At 43.3% G+C, this 18,243-nt stretch overlaps 1 protein-coding gene across 7 annotated transcripts in view; it reads left to right on the top strand.

Moving 5' to 3' along the window:
• Positions 1–577: 577 nt before the first annotated feature.
• The window catches only part of APC (APC regulator of Wnt signaling pathway), a 143,625-nt gene continuing 125,959 nt past the window's right edge, over positions 578–18,243 (top strand). For 4 of the 7 annotated variants that reach the window (XM_055436920.2, XM_055436925.2, XM_055436926.2 and 1 more), the window contains exon 1: positions 768–905. Coding sequence is in view for 1 of the 7 variants with exons in the window: in XM_055436921.2 (XP_055292896.2) it covers positions 771–905 (135 nt within the window). In the remaining 6 variants the exon portion in view is untranslated. Of the gene's footprint in view, positions 906–958; positions 1,171–18,243 lie in introns of those variants that run through there. The other 3 variants (XM_055436921.2, XM_055436922.2, XM_055436923.2) reach the window with 3 other exon arrangements.

Consider the following 18,243-nt stretch of genomic DNA (forward strand, 5'->3'; position numbering starts at 1 on the left):
TTTTCGTTATCGCTATAACCTAGAATCATATCTAGAATATACATGAAACTCCAATATTACTTGTTGAGTTTATGTTGAATGAAATAAAGCTTAAAGAGGTAACGCAAGATGTGAGAAGAGAACTGACCCAATTGTGTGAGAGGGAGGACTTCCTGGAAGAGGTGTGTTTTCAGTTAAAATTTGAAGGGGCAAGAGAGCGAAGGTGGCGCGCAGGTAAACACAAGAACTGTGGAAATCACTCGTTCCTCCCCGTCCTTTCTCACTAGATGAGGAACACCTTTAGCACTGCAGCCGCGTCTGACTAATCTTGCACCAGCGCCTGTCCCGGGACCTGGCACACAGATAGGTTTTTACACGATGACTGGCTGTGGGGCGCGCAGAAAGGTCTGTTACCTCGGCTGCAGCACAGTTCGAGGCTGGCCACAGTCCCGCGGCTCCCGTGCTCGGGAGCGACGGCGGTGCAGAGGCGGGGCTCGGCCGCGGCTCCCGCGCCTGCGCGTTGCGGCTCCTTCGCGGCGCGGTTCGGGGCCCCGGCGGCCGCGGCGCGCGCCTGCGCAGTGCGGTCTGCCCGCCTCCGACAAGATGGCGGCGGCCGAGTAGCGCGGGGGCGGGGTGTGGCCGCCGGAAGCCCGGCCGCTGCCGGGGGGGAGCCGCGGGCGAAGGCCCGGGCGCGGCGGGCCGCGGCGGGATGCTGTTCCCAGGGAGTGCCGCTGGCCACCGGTGAGGAAGGTCAAGCGCGGAGCTGCCCGCCCGAGCCCCCAGCGCCCCCTATGTCCAGCCGCCTCTGCCCGAGCGCGGCCCCGCCCTGTGCTGCCGGGCCCCGGGGCGCCGGGGGCTGCGTCCGGCGGCGGGGGAAGCGCGCGGGCTGCGTCCGCGCTTCTGTCCGCGGCGCGAGCGTCTGGCAGGTGGGTGAGGCCGCCGGCGCCGGGGTCTCCTCCTCTGGCAGAGCGTCCCCGGCTCTGCCCCGCCGCGGCTCGGCCCCTGCTGTGCTCAGCGCACGCTGCCGCCCCCTCGTCTCCGCGCCCGCGCCGGGCCTCCGGCTGGCCGCTGGCTTTGCGGGCCTCCATTCCCGCCCAGGGCCCGGGGGTCGCGGCGCCGGCCGCCTTCCGCAGCCTTTCCGGGCTCCTGCCGAAGCGGCAGCCCCTGCGAGCGCGCTCTCCTTCGCGCGAGGTGGGTGGGTCGCCTGCCTGTTTTAGTCGCCTCCCCATCTTCCTGGTTTCGACCTTCTTGGTTCCCTGAGAAGTCTTTTAACTGTTGGAAAGCTTACCCTGGCTTATAGACCTACAAAGAAAAGCTTGCTATCCAGACGCCAGTGGATTCTGTTCATCTAGTTGGGGGAATGCAGCCCCCAGGAGACTGGGATGGTTTTGGGAATTTGACCATCGAACTCCTGCAAAGTTGAGGAATGGTGCCAGTGACGGCAACTGATTCTTCATCTAAATTAATCCTTTTCTGACCACAGCAACTCTTTGGTCTCTAAACTTTGGTGGGGGTGCGGGGAGTCGTATGTATACTAGATCCAGGGAAAGAATTGAGAAGTGGTCCGGTTTTAAAAGAAGGCTTTATGAAGGTAAGAAATGTAATAGCCCAAGAAAGGATAAGTGATTTTAGTGATTCTTTATTCACTGTTAGCCTAAATTGTCCACTGAAGCTTCAGAATTTTGTATTGTCCGAGCCCTTTGTTTTATTTGGAAAGGACTAAAATGGAGAAAACGCTTTTTAAACTTGAAACTTCTCAAATTTCTTGGATTCTCAATTGTTATCCTTGTTGTACTTGGTATTTTCTGCAAAATTTAGGTTGTGCCGGTGTCATTTCTTTTTATTACTAGGGCAAGAGTAGTCAGAATTGATGGTGTAAAAAGTGCAAACTGAAGGAGGGATGTGGTAGTGAAGGAAGTTGCCATGTCTGATTTTTCCCATTTTTTTCCTGTATTTGGATAATGTGTCAAGAGCAGCAGAATGGTAAAAAATGAGATTATGAGTATAAATGATAGCTTGTCCATTGAGATTGCAGTGGGTGGACCTTTTAAAATTAAATTGAGTGATATCCTTTTTTTGAAGCCATGCTAGGTGTTCTCCAGAGTTACTAAAGCACAAACTGTTGTTGCCTTGTTGGAATTCTATGCTAAAAATCTTTAACAGGTGGGTTACAGTTGGCCTGACAGATTTAACTTTTCCTTCTACCTCCTGACACACATCTGCCTTAACCTTTATTGTAGACTTTTGTCCTCTTGATGAATTTCTTAAATTTGGAGATAGAATTGTTCATTTTAAAAGGAGAGGAGATATTTTAAATGTTTGATTCCTGTAAGTGCAAATTCATACACTTGTATGTTGCTGTGCTGTGCAAAGTCGCTTCAGTCGTGTCCATCTCTTTGCGACTCTGTGGACAGCCAGACTCCTCTGTCCATGGGAATTCTTCAGGCAAGAATATTGGAGTGGGTTGCCATTTCCTCCTCCACAGGATCTTCCCTACCTAGGGATCAGACCCATATCTCTTATTGTCTCCTGCATTGGCAGGTGGATTCTTTACCGCTAGCACCACCGGGTAAGGCTGTTTGTTTCCTGCACCCAAGGACTGCATGTTTTTAGGGGTGACTGTCTCTCAGTTCTGTGCTTTTAGCTGAAAGGATAGTGCTGAGCCCTAGTCGGTAGCTCATTGCCTGAGGCATTGTGTCAAGACCTGTCTGACCACAACCACTCTTTCACACTTATGGAACCTGTTTTTTCTCTCTCTCTCTTCCCCTCTTCCTCTCTTTAGGAACCCTCCCACCTTTGTGTCTCTATTCATTCCATTCGTTAGCCTACTGCTCTTTCCATTTGCCTCCCCTTGTCACCAGGATCCCATGGTCTTCAATTTTTACCAGCCTGTCATTGATACCTTAGAATACTTAACTTTATGTCAATTTATCTTTCTAGTGCCCAGTTCTAAACAGGCCTCATCACTAGCTTGATCCCTGAAGGATACAAGAGACAGTTATGTGAGGATTTTGGTTTGTTTTCAGACCAGTTAGTGTTTTGTTATCTTCTAGATCTTTAATGTCAGTTGTGTTGTGTTTTTTTTTTTTGTCTTCATGAAAGTTTTTATAGTAAATAACTTTGTCTTTTCCTTTCCTGAGAAAAATCTCAAACATCTGAGGTATAATCTTTTCTATCCTGATATCATTTCTTTATTTGAAAAGAAGGAATTGTCCTTCCTTTTCTTCAAGAGCAACCTTTTCCAGATGTGTCCATGATCATCCCTCTCTTTCTTTCTCAGTAATTATCCATTATCACTCCTTTTTAAGTCTTGCCCTCTCTAGCCTACATACATGCTTAAACATACCTTTGCCAAACACGGTGCTGTGTGCCATGCAACTCACAGAAGCCAGTCTGAATTTTGACTGCTGTGCCACTGTATTTTTCTTCTTTAATCCTAGGAGTTTGGTTGTTGTTCAGTTGCTCAGTTGGGTCCAACTCTTTGCAACCCCATGGACTGCAGCATGACAGGCTCCTCTGTCCTCCGTTATCTCCTGGGGTTTGCTCAAATTTATGTTCATTGAGTCGGTGATACTACCCTGCCATCTGATCCTCTGCCACCTCCTTCTCCTTTTGCCGTCAGTCTTTCCCAGCATCAGGGTCTTTTCCAGTGAGTTGGCTTTTTGCATCAGGTGGCCAAAGTATTGGAGCTTCAGCATCAGTCCTTCCAATGAATATTCAAGGTTGATTTCCTTTAGGATTGGTTGATCTCCTTGCAGTCGCGGGACTCTTCAGAGCCTTCTCCAGCACCACAATTCTCAATTCTTTGACACTCAGTCTTCTTTATGTTCCAACTCTCACATCCGTACGTGACTACTGGAAAGACCATAGCTTTGACTATATGCACCTTTGTCAGCAAAGTGATGTCTCTCCTTTTTAGTATGCTGTTGAGGTTTGTCATAGCATTTCTTCCAAGGAGCAAGCATCTTTTAATTCCATGGCTGCAGACACCATCCACAGTGATTTTGGAGCCCAAGAATATAAAATCTGTCACTGCCTCCAGTTTTTCCCCTTCTATTTGCCGTGAAGAGATGGGACCAGATGCCACAATCTTAGTTTCTTATACCTTGAGTTTCAAGCCAACTTTTTCATGTTCTTTGTTAACCCTTATCAAGAGTCTCTTTAGTTCCTCTTCATTTTCTGCCCTTAGAGTGGTGTCATCTCCATATCTGAGTTTGTTGATCTTTCTCCCACAATCTTGATTCCAGCTTGTGCTTCCTCCAGTCCCGTGTTTCTCATGATGTACTCTGCATATAAGTTAAATAAGCAGGGTGACAAGATACAGCTTTATTGTACTCTTTCCCAGTTTGCAACCAGTCAGTTGTTCAATGTCTAGTTCTAACTTGCTTCTTGACCTGCATATAGGTTTCTCAGGAGGCAGGTAAGGTGGTCTGGTACTATTATTTCTTTAAGAATCTTCCACAGTTTGTTATGATCCACACAATCAAAGGCTTTAGCGCAGTCAATGAAGCAGAAGCAGATGTTTTTCTGGAATTCTGTTGCTTTCCCTATGATCCAGCGAATGTTGGCAGTTTGCATCCTGGTTCCTCTGCCTTTTCGAAACCTAGCTTGTACATCTGAAAGTTGTAGGTTCACATTCTTTTGAAGCCTAGCTTGAAGGATTTTGAGTGTAACCTTGTTAGCATGTGAAATGAGTGCAGTTTTATGGTAGTTTGAACTTTCTTTGACGTTACCTTTCTTTATTGGAATGAAAACTGTGACCTTTTCCAGTGTTGTAGCCACTACTGAGTTTTCCAAATTTGTTGACGTATTGAGTGCAGCACTTTAACAGCATCATCTTTTAGAATTTTAAATAGCTCAACTGGAATTCCATCACCTGCACTAGCTTTGTTGGTAGTAATGTTTCCTAAGGCCCCCTTGACTTCACACTCCAGGATGTCTGGCTCTAGGTGAGTGACCACACCAACTGGTGTACTGTTCTTCTGTGTATTCATGCCACCTCCTCTTAATATCTTCTCCTTCTATTAGGTGCTTACCATTTCTGTCCTTTATGTTGCCCATCCTTGCATGAAATGCTCCCTTGATATCTCCAGTTTTCTTGAAGAGATCTCTAGTCTTTCCCATTGTGTTGTTTTCCTCTGTTGCTTTGCATTGTTCAGTTAAGAAGGGCTTCTTATCTCTCCTTGGTATTCTCTGGGTCTCTGCATTCATTGAGTATATCTTTCCCTTTCTCCCTTGCCTTTCGCTTCTCCTTTCCTCAGCTCTCTGTAAAGTCTGCTCAGACAATCACTTTACCTTCTTGCATTTCTTTTTCTTTGGAATAGTTTGGTCACTGCCTCCTGCACAGTGTTATGAACCTCTTTACTGTGATGAACTTTGTGTATAAACTCACATACAAACATATGAACCTCTTTCAGTAAACTCATATACAAACATATGAACCTCTTTCAGTGTTGTGAATCTGGTAGACACTTTCTCTTCCAGATCTCGTCTCTTGAATCCATTTGTCACCTCCACTGTATAATCATAAGGGATTTAAATTAGGTCATATCTAAATGACCTAGTCGTTTCCCCTATGTTCTTCACTTTAAACCTGGAATTTTGCTATTAGGAGCTCATGATCTGAGCCACAGTCAGCTCCAGGTCTTGTTTTTGCTGACTGTATAGAGCTTTTCCATCTTCAGCTGCAAAGAACATAATCAGTCTGATTTGGGTATTGACCATCTGGTGATGTCTATGTGTATAGTTGTCTCTTGGATGTTCGAAAAGGGTGTTTGCTGTGACCAGCGTGTTCTTTTGACAAAACTCTGTTAGCCTTTGCCCTGCTTTTGCACTCCAAGGCAAAACTTGCCTGTTATTTTGGGTGTCTCTTGACTTCCTACTTTGTATTCCAATTCCCTGTGATGAAAAGGACATCATTTTTTGGTGTTTGTTCTAGAAGGTGTAGTTCGAGAACTACAGCAATTCTACTTCATAGAACTGTTCAGCTTCTTTGGTGTTAGTGGTTGGGGCATAGACTTAAGATAACTGTGATATTGAACAGTTTGCCTTGGAAATGAACTGAGATTATTATTATTTTTTTTTTTTTGAGATTGCACCCAAGTACTGCATTTAGAACTCTTGTTGACTATAAGGGCTAGTCCCTTTCTTCTAAGGGATTCTAGCCCACAGTAGTAGATTTAACGGTCATCTGAATTAAATTCACCCATTCCCATCCATATTAGTTCAGTGATTCCTGAGATGTTCATTCTTGCCATCTTTTGCTTCACCACATCCAATTTGCCTTGATTCATGGACCTAACATTCCAGGTTCCTATGCAATAGTGCTCTTTACAGCATCAGACTTTACTTTAACCATCAGACACATCCACACAACTGAGCGTCATATCCACTTTGGTCCAGCCACTGCATTCTTTCTGGAACTAATAATGACTGCCCTCCACTCTTCCCCAGGAGCATGTTGGACACCTTTTGATTGTGGTGCTCATCTTCCGGTGTCATATTTTTTTGCCTCATACTGTTCCTGGGGTTCTTGCGGCAGGAATACTGGAGTGGTTTGCCATTTCCTCCTCCAGTGGACTGCGTTTTGTTAGAACTCGTCATTATGACCCGTCTGTCTTGAGTGGCTCTGTACAGCATGGCTGATAGCTTCATTGAGTTATACCAGCCCCTTTACCACGACAAGGCTGTGATCCATGAAGGGGTATAGTAGGAAGAACATTTACTTTTAAGCGTCAAAAATCTGATTTTAAAGTCTACTGAAACCAGTTACTGTCTGCGTGGCTGTGGGCAAGTTACTACTCAGGCTGTATTCTTTGTCTATAAAGTAGAATGTCATACGAGGAGGGCTGCTGCTGCTGCTGCTAAGTCACTTCAGTCGTGTCCGACTCTGTGCGACCCCATAGACGGAAGCCCACCAGGCTCCCCCGTCCCTGGGATTCTCCAGGCAAGAACACTGGAGTGGGTTGCCATTTCCTTCTCAAGTGTGTGAAAGTGAAAAGTGAAAGTGAAGTCGCCCAGTCGTGTCTGACCCATAGCAACCCCACGGACTGCAGCCTACCAGGCTCCTCCATCCATGGGATTTTCTAGGCAAGAGTACTGGAGTGGCTTGCCATTGCCTTCTCTGATACGAGGAGGGCATGGCAACCCAATGCAGAATTGTTGTTGGAGCATCACCATGGACAGAGGAGCTTGGTGGGCTATAGTCCATGGGGGTCGCAAAGAGTTGGACAAGACTGAGCGACTAAGCACAGCACAGAATGTTATACTTACCTCACAGAGTTGTAATTGACGGGGTTTAAAACACGTTACACGTCTTTCCAAGGGTTTGGTCCGTTATGGAGTTCTTAAAAGTATAAATTATTCTTTCCTTTGCGCTCTGACTTCTTTTACCATTGCAGCACTGAAATTGCTTTTTAAAAAGTCATCTTGACAATCTGATTACCAAATCTAATGGCCTTATCTCAATCGTCCTTAGTTTTCTTAGACCACTTTTGAAATATACTCTATTGGAATGAAATGATCTGATTTCTTTTTCTTAGCTTTATAGTTCCTGATTCTCTTATGTCTCTGAAAGTTTCTTTACATTTCCTGCAGTGTCTTGCTTTTGCTCTTCCCCCTAAAATAGCTGTTTCCTGTATCAGGACACAAATAGGATTTTAAAAAAAAAAGGTGTGTTAGCTCAGGTAATTGGCAAGTGCATAGGTAGGATTAGTTTAAAGGGTAGTTCGTTCACAAACTTACTTTTGTTTAATCCGTGGCTCAGACGGTAAAGTGTCTGTCTACAATGCGGGAGACCCGGGTTCGAGCCCTGGGTTGGGAAGATCCCCTGGAGAAGGAAATGGCAATCCACTCCAGTACTGTTGCCTGGAAATTCCCGTGGAGAGAGGAGCCTGGTAGGCTACAGTCTATGGGGTCGCAACGAGTCGGACACGACTGAACGACTTCACTCACTAGTCCTTTAGTCCTCAGTCTGAGGTTCTGTTTTTCCGTTTTCCTCTGAACTTTGTCCTCCATTTCAGTTTCATGCTCAAACTGGCTTCCCTTCTAGATTAAATCCAAGTTCTTTCCATCATTGTCTGTAGGGTGGTGACCTTTGTGCTCAGGTTTGTCCTTTTATAGTTGCGTGTTTCTCTTTCTGCTCCAGGCATCACATTCTGACACAACCACCAAAGTCAGAAGGCCTTTGCCCTCTCATCTCTTGATGAAGCAAGTGAGCCTTTCACAGAAGGCCTGTATCAGATTTCATTTCAGCCTTATTACTTATGCCCTAGTTGCAAGGGGACTGGAAAAAGCAGTATCTGGCATTTCAGTCTAGGAAGAAATTAGATGAATGGCTACAGGGAAGGTAACCAACACTGTCAGTGACATATATTGATAGTGCTGTGTGGAGAAGTAAGCTTAAATGAATGAGAATTTTCAGATAGTAGTAGCAGACTTAAAGCACTGCTTATCTCAAGAGCTGATATAAGCTATACTTAGGACTGGATCAGTCATTTAGATAGTCATGAATGACTAATTAAAATTGGATTATTATGTAAAATTAGTATATTCGAGTGGTATATCCCAGTTCTTTTAAGGTTGTTGTTAAGTACATTTACGCATGCACTGTGAGAAATGGATACATGTAGCAATTATTAAGGAGAAGGCAATGGCACCCCACTCCAGTACTCTTGCCTGGAAAATCCCATGGACGGAGGAGCCTGGTGGGCTGCAGTCCATGGCGGTCGCTAAGAGTCGGGCACGACTGAGCGACTTCACTTTCTCTTTTCACTCGCATGCATTGGAGAAGGCAATGGCAACCCACTCCAGTGTTCTTGCCTGGAGAATCCCAGGGATGGAGGAGCCTGGTGGGCTGCCGTCTATGGGGTCGCACAGAGTTGGACACGACTGACGCGACTTAGCAGCAGCAGCAGCAGCAACTATTAGGGATTAGATTTGCGGTTCTTCTTGGAGATGAGAGGTATTTGGAAATCTAAGGGTTTGGTTTTTTGGTTGTCACAGTGATTGTGAGGTCCGGTCCAATTACTGGTAGAGATAAGATATACCAAGTGACCTGTGATGTTTGCCCACAAAACAAGAATTGTCCCTTCCAAAATACCAATAGTGCCCCTATACATTGAAATAACAAATGCTTTGGTTTTTGAAAGAATTCACCAAGATTCATCTGTATACTTATGTTGCAAGTGACAGAAAACCAAATTCAGACTGGCTACACAGTAAAGGGCATGATTAGATCTTGTCCTTGAACTTCAGCTAGGGCTTCATCCATTCTGAAATCAACAAGGACTTGACTCCGTTTCTGTGGTTTGTTCTGCTCTGTCATTCCTCTTGTTTTGGTTTCATTCTCAAGCTAGGTTATCTGGTGGTAGCATATTGCTGTAGCACTTTCAGACTTAATACTCTCATTTCGTATGTAAAGTAAAATGAAGTATATCTTTTGTTACTTGATTTTGCAAGTATTTGTTGAATGTTATCACTGTTGAAACTTCCCTGAACACCTACCCCTAAAAGTTGATTACTTCCTTTGTTATGTTACAACTTTATAGAACTCTATTACACGCCATATTCTACGGTTATTATGTTTATATTTCTCATGCATTCAGTTCAGTCGCTCAATCGTGTCCGACTCTCCGCGACCCCATGAATCACAGCACGCCAGGCCTCCCTGTCCATCACCAACTCCCGGAGTTCACTCAAACTCATGTCCACAGAGTCGGTGATGCCATCCAGCCATCTCATTCTCGGTCGTCCCCTTCTCCTCCCACCCCCAACCTTTCCCAGCATCAGAGTCTTTTCCAGTGAGTCAACTCGTCGCATGAGGTGGCCAAAGTATTGCAGTTTCAGCTTTAGCATCAGTCCCTCCAATGAACACCCAGGATTGATCTCCTTTAGAATGGACTGGTTGGATCTCCTTGCAGTACAAGGGACTCTCAAGAGTCTTCTCCAGCACCACAGTTCAAAAGCATCAATTCTTCGGCGATCAGCTTTCTTCACAGTCCAACTCTCACATCCATACATGACCACGGGAAAAACCATAGCCTTGACTAGACGGACCTTTGTTGGCAAAGTAATGTCTCTGCTTTTTAATATGCTGTCAAGGTTGGTCATACCTTTCCTTCCAAGGAGTAAGTGTCTTTTAATTTCATGGCTGCAGTCAGCATCCGATTTTGGAGCCCCAAAAAAAGTCTGACACTGTTTCCACTGTTTTTCCATCTATTTCCCATGAAGTGATGGGACCAGACGCCATGATCTTCGTTTTCTGAATGTTGAGCTTCAAACCAACCTTTTTACTCTCCTCTTTGACTTTCATCAAGAGGCTTTTGAGTTCCTCTTCACTTTCTGCCATGAGGGTGGTGTCATCTGCATATCTGAGGTTATTGATATTTCTCCCAGCAATCTTGATTCCAGCTTGTGCTTCTTCCAGCCCAGCGTTCCTCATGATGTACTCTGCATATAAGTTAAATAAGCAAGGTGACAATGCATTGTGAAAGTGAAGTCGCTCAGTCGTGTCCGACTCTTTTAGCGATCCCATGGACTTCAGCCCACAAGGCTCCTCAGTCCATGGAATTTTCCAGGCAAGAGTACTGGAGTGGGTTGCCATTTCCTTAACTTGTCTTAATTGTCTATGTATTCTTAAAGCATAGAATACTCTCTGACTTAGAGAGTCACTGGTACATAGTAACCATTTATGGATGAATGAGACTGGAAGCAAGGATATGGGAAGGGGCAGAGAAACATAAGAAGTCTCCATCTGTTACTGAACCTTGAATTATGAACGTTGTACTCCTACCACCAAAGTATGTGTATAATGCTCTCGTGATTGAGAATGAATTCATTTGAAAGCTTTACTGAATTCTAGTAGTGTTCCATCATTATTTTCTCAGCAAACTAAAACCGGTTACCATGTTTTATTCTTTCAACAAATATATTTAAAAGCCTGCTGTTGGTGCGTAATGTGACAACAATGGTAAACAAAATAGACCTATGGTTTCTCGGAGCTTAAGTATCAGTGAGGGACACAGACATTATTCATGTGTCCACACTCAGTCGCACACATGCACGTCAGGTAGCTAATAGGTTTTGAAGCAGAATAAGATAGATTCAGGGGATAAAACGTAACAGGATACTATAATACTTCGGGTAGTTTGGTGAGAAAAGGCTTTTTGAGAAGCCCTTTTCTGAGTGAAGTGGATTAAGCCATGGAAGTGTCTGGAAGAAAATGTTCGGTTAGAGGAAGCAGCACCTTCTAACGTGGAAGTGTCCTTGGCATGTTGGAAGAACAGCATGTGGGAGGCCGTGGCTGAAGCAGAGTGAGAGAAAGGGGGGTGTGGTGGGAGAGGTGGCAGGACAGGTCAGAGGGTAGGTGTGGGGAGGGTAGACCAAGGAGAGTTTTGAAGGTCATTTAAAGACTTGATTTTATTATGAGATGGAAGCCACTGAAGGGTGTTAAGCATGGGAATATCCAGATTTGACTTGATTTTTAGAGGATTACTCTGACTCTGTATAGAAAATTGATTTGCCGGGAGAAATATCAATAACCTCATATATGCGGATGACACCACCCTTATGGCAGAAAGTGAAGAGGAACTAAAAAGCCTCTTGATGAAAGTGAAAGAGGAGAGTGAAAAAGTTGGCTTAAAGCTCAACATTCAGAAACTAAGATCATGGCATCTGGTCCCATCAACTCATGGGAAATAGAGGGGGAAACAGTGGAAACAGTGTCAGACTTTATTTTTTTGGGCTCCAAAATCACTGGAGATGCTCATTGCAGCCATGAAATTAAAAAGACGCTTACTCCTTAGAAGGAAAGTTATGACCCACCTATATAGCATATTAAAAAGCAGAGACATTACTTTGCCAACAAAGGTCAAGTCTATGGTTTTTCCAGTCGTCATGTATGGATGTGAGAGTTGGACTGTGAAGAAAGCTGAGCGCTGAAGAATGGATGCTTTTGAACTGTGGTGTTGGAGAAGACTCTTGAGAGTCCCTTGGACTGCAAGGAGATCCAACCAGTCCATCCTAAAGGAAATCAGTCCTGAATATTCATTGGAAGGACTGATGTTGAAGCTGAAACTCCAATACTTTGGCCACCTCATGCGACGAGTTGACTCACTGGAAAAGACTGATGCTGGGAGGGATTGGAGGCAGGAGGAGAAGGGGACGACAGAGAATGAGATGGCTGGATGGCATCACCGACTTGATGGACAGGGAGGCCTGGCGTGCTGTGATTCATGGGGTTGCTAAGAGTCGGACACAACTGAGTGACTGAACTTAACTGAAGAATGGAAATAGGAAAATCAGTTAGGAAACTCTTACAGTAATCTAGGTTGGAAATGTAGTGCTTGGGCAAGGTGGTAGTGGTGGAGGACCAAAGAAGTGATCAGATTTGTGATCTATTTAGAAGGTGAAGTAATGACAGTTTATTGATGGAACTGATGTGGGATGTGAGGGAAATAGAAATAAAGGATGACTCTGAGTTGTTTGATGTGAGCAACTGGGTGAAAGGTGGTGTATGTTACTGAGATAGAAACTGTGGGGCAAGGGGTAGGGGTTAATGGGGAGCAGGTTTGGAGAATTAAATCAGGAGATTTGTTTTGGATGTGGCTTTGTTTGAAATACCTATCAGATACTTAACTGGAGACATTGAGTATACACACACATACACACACATGTATATATATATATTAGCTAGGAGTTTAAGAGAGAGGTAGAGCTAGAGGTAAATGTTCAGAAATTATCAGTGTATAGATGGTGTTTAGATCCATGGGACCAGATGAAATCACCTGAGGAGTGAGAATAGAACTCATGAAACATTTTGATGTTGAAAATGGCTTCCTATATCGAAGATTGGGAGCTACTGTTTTGGATAATAATAGCATTCCGAGTATGGAGAAGATAGTGAGTAACCCTTGGAGAAAGAAATGCAAGTTGACCTGGACTTCAAAAGGATGCAAAGAATAGAAAAGACTTTTTCCTTCTCTCATGCCAAGCACAGTGCCTGGCTTGTGCTCAGCTTTCTACAGGTGCTGACGAATGAACAAAAAAGCACTTAGGGGGAGGAACAGCTTGAGCCAGACGTATAGCAGCAGGCAAAGCCTGGAGTGTTTTTTAAAAAGTCAGAGACCTAGAGAAGGTACTGGGTTGGCCAAAGTTTGTTCGGGTTTTTCTGTAACATGTTATGGAAAGTAGTGCAAAGTAGGATTGGGTTGGTCTGTTCAAAGCTTTAAATGCTAAAATGCCAATTGTATTTAACTCTGTGATCTAATGATTTTCAACTGTTTCATTCATTAGCACAATACCTTTAGTTCTTGGCCTCCTAACAGATGTTCAGTAAATACTGAATGGCTTCTGTGGTGGCTCACTGGTAAAGAATTCGCTTGCCAAAGCAGGAGACCCAGGAAACGTGGGTTCGATCCCTGGGTTGGGAGGATCCCCTGGAGAAGGCAGTGGCAACCCACTCCAGTACTCTTGCCTGGGAAATCCTATGAACTGGCAGGCTATAGTTCAGGGAGTCAAAAAGAGTTGGACACAACTTAGTGACAGAACAGCAGCAACAGCAATAAAATTATTATTTCTAATGATAAGCTTTGAAAACAGTTATACTTTATTATTGATATAAAATTACTTGTGACATCTCTCATAAGCAGTCAGAAAATACCAGAGATAGCAGCCCCGAGGATGAAAGTGGCTTTCAGAAAACTGAGGAGCCACTTTCAGTTTTATGTTAAGAGACAGTTATTTTGTTTTTATAAAAATAACTGCCTGAAGACTGTTTGTTGATCATTGTCTCCTTTAGCTGTCAAGGAGCAAACTGGTTTAGAATTAATGAGGGTGTTAGCTAGAAAGTCTGGAGAAGCCAATGGCACCCAACTCCAGTACTCTTGCCTGGAAAATCCCATGGGTGGAGAAGACTGGTAGGCTGCAGTCCATGGGGTCGCTAAAAGTTGGACACGACTGAGCGACTTCACTTTCACTTTTCACTTTCATGCATTGGAGAAGGAAATGGCAACCCACTCCAGTGTTCTTGCCTGGAGAATCCCAGGGACGGGGGATCCTGGTGGGCTGCCGTCTATGGGATCGCACAGAGTCAGACATGACTGAAGTGCCTTAGCAGCAGCTAGCTAGAAAGTCACTCAGTGATGTCTGACCTTTGTGACCCCATGGACTGTATAGTCCATGGAATTTTCTAGGTCAGAATACTGGAGTGGGTAGCCAGCCTTTCTCCAGGGGATCTTCCTAACGCAGGTCTCCCACATTGCAGGTGGATTCTTTACTGAGCCTGCAACTGAACCACAAGGAAAGCCACAAGGGAACTTCCCTGGCTTTGATCCCTGGGTGGGGAAGATCCTCTGGAGAAGGAAATGGCAACCCTCTCGAGTACTCCTGCCTGGAAAATTCCATGGATGGAGGAGCCTCGTAGGCTAAAGTCCATGGGGTCGAAAAGAGCTGGACACGCCTGAGCAACTTCACTTTCACTTTTCACTTTCTAGCTAGAAAATTGGAGATGATGTATCTTTGGACATCTAATTATTGTTTTTAAGTTATTTTAAATACTAATTATGATTTGAAGTTCTTTCTGTGCTAAGTAATTAGCATATGATAGACTTAACACAATTTAAGTGTCAAAAAATAATTTATCTGAATAAAATGGTACTGAGATAAAAGTTGAAATTTTAAAGTTACTCTTTGAAGGAACTTTTTAAAATATTTAGGATACTTTATTTAGGTTTGTGATTATTTTCTTCAGTTCTTATATACCCCATTACTAATGTTTTCTGTAGTCATTAAAGAAAATTCAGGAAATAGAAAAGTATAGTGACATTCATAAGCTCATCATACGAAGAAAACCAGTGTAGTGTTCGTCTCTCCCAGCCCTTCCTCCCCGCTTCCTTTGCCCCCCAGTCCCCCTCTTCTTCCCTCTCTTCTCACTTTCTTCATTGTGGCTCGGACTTTTCCCCCCTGTTACAGTGTAAACATGTATATATCTGATTTTTTTTAAATTAGGTTATATTCATTTCTTGGAATATTTGATAAATCTGATTTTTATTGACTATTAATCCTATTGTAAAAATTATTTTTCTTAATTGTTTCCTGGAGATTTTTAATTACTACTTTGATTTCTAACTTTTAAGCCTTCTCAGATTTTCTATCTGTTGATTATTTCGGTAGTTTTCCCCCTAAGAAGTTGTCTTTTTCATCTAAGCTTTTTAATACTAGCATAAAGTTATTTATAGTAAGCATTGGCACCCGTTTGGTGGCTGCAGTAGAGACTTGTCTTCTTGTGTCTGTTACAGGCTGAGGCCACCTTCTGATTTTCCTCCTTCTGTCTCCCTGGGAACTCAGTACTCACTCAAAGGAGCAAAGTTTGAATCTTGCCGATTCCCTTTTTTTATTATATATTTGTTCTCTATGCATTGATTTCTACTCTTTATTTCCTTCCTTCTATTTTGGGGATTTAATTTTTTGTTCTTTTGCTAACTTCTTGTAGATCACTACTTTTCAGCATTTCTCCCTTTTAAATATATGCATTTAAGGCTAAGCATTTCCCTCTAAGTACCGTTATAGATAGCTAAATTACTCAAATTTTAATATGTAGTACTTTTATAATTCACTTTAAAATGTTTTCTAATTTTCACTGGTACCTACTTTTGGATAAGTTGAATGTATTATATTTCTCAATTTCTGAACACATGGAGATTTTCTAGTTATTTTTGAATTTTTTTATTTCTAACAACATAAGAGTGTCATCAGAGAACTCCACAACATAACAGTGTCATCAGAAAACAATCTCAGTGTTTCAAAGGCCTGTGATTTCAGACCTTTAAAATTTGAGATCTGCACTGTGGCCCCAGTACATTATTTTTTCTCTACAGCTATTGAATGTGGTGTTGTATGTATTTACACTAGATCTTGCTTGTTAATCCCGTGTTTCAGATCTTCAGGATCATAAGTGACCTTTTGTCTGCTGTATCAGTTACACAGAGAAGGGTGTATTAAAATGTCCCATTTACCACTGTAGATATCGCCCCTTGTATTCTTCAGCTTTGCTTTATTTATTTGGGACAATGCTAGTAGATGAATATATATACACTGTGCTTAGTTGCTCAGTCATGTCTGACTCTGCAACCGTTTACACTGTAGCCCTCCGGACTCCCCTGTCCATAGGATTTTTCAGGCAAGAATACTGGAGTGGGTTGCCATTTTCTTCTCCAGGGGATCTTCTCGACCCAGGGATCGAACCCACATCTGTGTCTCATGCATTGCCTGCAGATTCTTCCCCTGCTGAGCCATCAGGGAAGCCTAGTAGATGGATAGAAATGTGTAATAGTTATATCTGCTTAGTGACTTACTGTTATGAAGTAGTCCACTTTTATTCTGAAAGTGCTTTTTGCATTAAGGTCTAGTTTGTCTGGGATTGATATAACAACACCAGTTTTCTTTTTATTGTTTTCTAAGGCTAATCTACATACACGGTTTAAAAAAATCATATTCTGCTTTTATGTTATCAAAGCCAGATTGTTTCTTGTCATACCATCTTGGCTGTTTCTAGAACTGTAACATGTAACTTGCTTCAGATGTAGGCACTAATAAGATACTGAGATAATGTCTTACTTGGTTGAATTTGAAAAGTAATGAGCATGATTTTGAATAAGTACTGAAATTGTTTTAGGTTTCTCTTATTTTAAACATTAAAAAATATAGTCTTGTCAGGAAAAGAGACTTTAAGAGTTATACCCTTGAGCAGATATTACCAGCATGCAGCATGCATATCAAAAACTGCAAGAGAAAACAAAATGAAAATAAATCTGCTACCCCTGTCTCTCCCCTGCTGGCTTAGATGGGAAAGAATCTGCCTGCAATGCCGGAGACCCTGGTTCAGTCCCTGGGTTGGGAAGACACCCTGCAAAAGGAATGGCAACCCACTCCAGTATTCTTGTCTGGAGAATTTCCTGCACAGAGGAATCTGGTGGACTATAGTCCATGGGGTCACAAAGAATTGGACACAACTGAGTGACTCACACTTTGACTTTTCACCCCTGTCTCTTAGTTACACATGTCCCCTCCGCAGAGGCGACCACTGTGTGATTAGCACAAGTAACAGTGTGATCACTGTAACAAGTTCTTGTTTAACTTTTCAAACTGGAGTCCACAGAAACCCAGATTTCGCAAATACAGCTTGTTAGATGGGCAAATAGTTTACTATTGTGGTAAACTCTAATTTGTGTTTTCATCAAAAGGTAGCGTTCTGGAATGTGACATACTTATGAATTTTAAATCATAATGATAACTCTCATTCAAGCTCCAGAACCGTTTTTTTACTTCAAAAGTTACAAAGCAGATACTGGAAGAGGATAAACAGTTTTCTGCTTAAATCTGATTACCCAGTCCTTCAGTTTGGAAATCCTACTGGTTTGGATTTTAATAGAAGTGGTCCCATGGTTAAAGATAATTGGGAAAAATCTGACAAGGATGGCTCATTTTCTAGTTACTCAAGGGAGTGGTTATGAGGAATTTCTGTTATGGATTACAGTAAGGTGAAAGAATCTATTTTGCTTATTCTCTGTCTACATGAGCAACAAATGCTGAGTAGGGCTAGAGGATCTGCTTCCGGGGTCATTCACTCACTCATTTGGCTGGCAAGTTGGTAGTCATTGTAAGGACACTCAGGTAACCTTATGGAAAGACCATCCTGGGACCCAAATGTTGACCTTTCCATAGATAGGGTTACCTGAGTGTCCTTGTAACACAGAGGCTGGCTCCACAATAAGCAATCCAAGAGACCAGGGTAGAAGCTACAGTGTCTTACAAAGTGATCTAGCCTCGAAAGTCACACGCTTCTGCAGTGTTTTATTGCTCACTCCTGTGTGTGTGCTCAGTCATGTCCAATTCTTTGTGACCCTGTGAATGGTAGCCCAGCAGGCCCCTTTGCCCTTGGGATTTTCCAGGCAAGAATACTGGAGTGGGTTGCCATGTCCTCTTCCAGGGTGTCTTCTGACCCAGGGATCAAATTCGAGTCTCTTGCGTCTCCTGCATTGGCAGGTGGGATTCTTTACCACTGGGCCACCTGGGAAGCCATTGGTCACTCAGGTCAGCTCAATTCAGCATAGGAGAACACTATGCAAAAGCTTGAATATCAGAATTTAAAGATTATTAAGGATAGTCTTTCAAAGTGGCTATCGTACCACTCCCCATTTAAATAAGGATTGGATCAGCAATCTTATATTTGGTGTGTATGGAAATTTCAAGGTGAATTTATTCAAA

This window comes from Moschus berezovskii, chromosome 9 (genome assembly GCF_049115385.1).
Source record: "Moschus berezovskii isolate FMDL1 chromosome 9, NW_MosBer_1.0, whole genome shotgun sequence".
NCBI lineage: Eukaryota > Metazoa > Chordata > Mammalia > Artiodactyla > Moschidae > Moschus > Moschus berezovskii.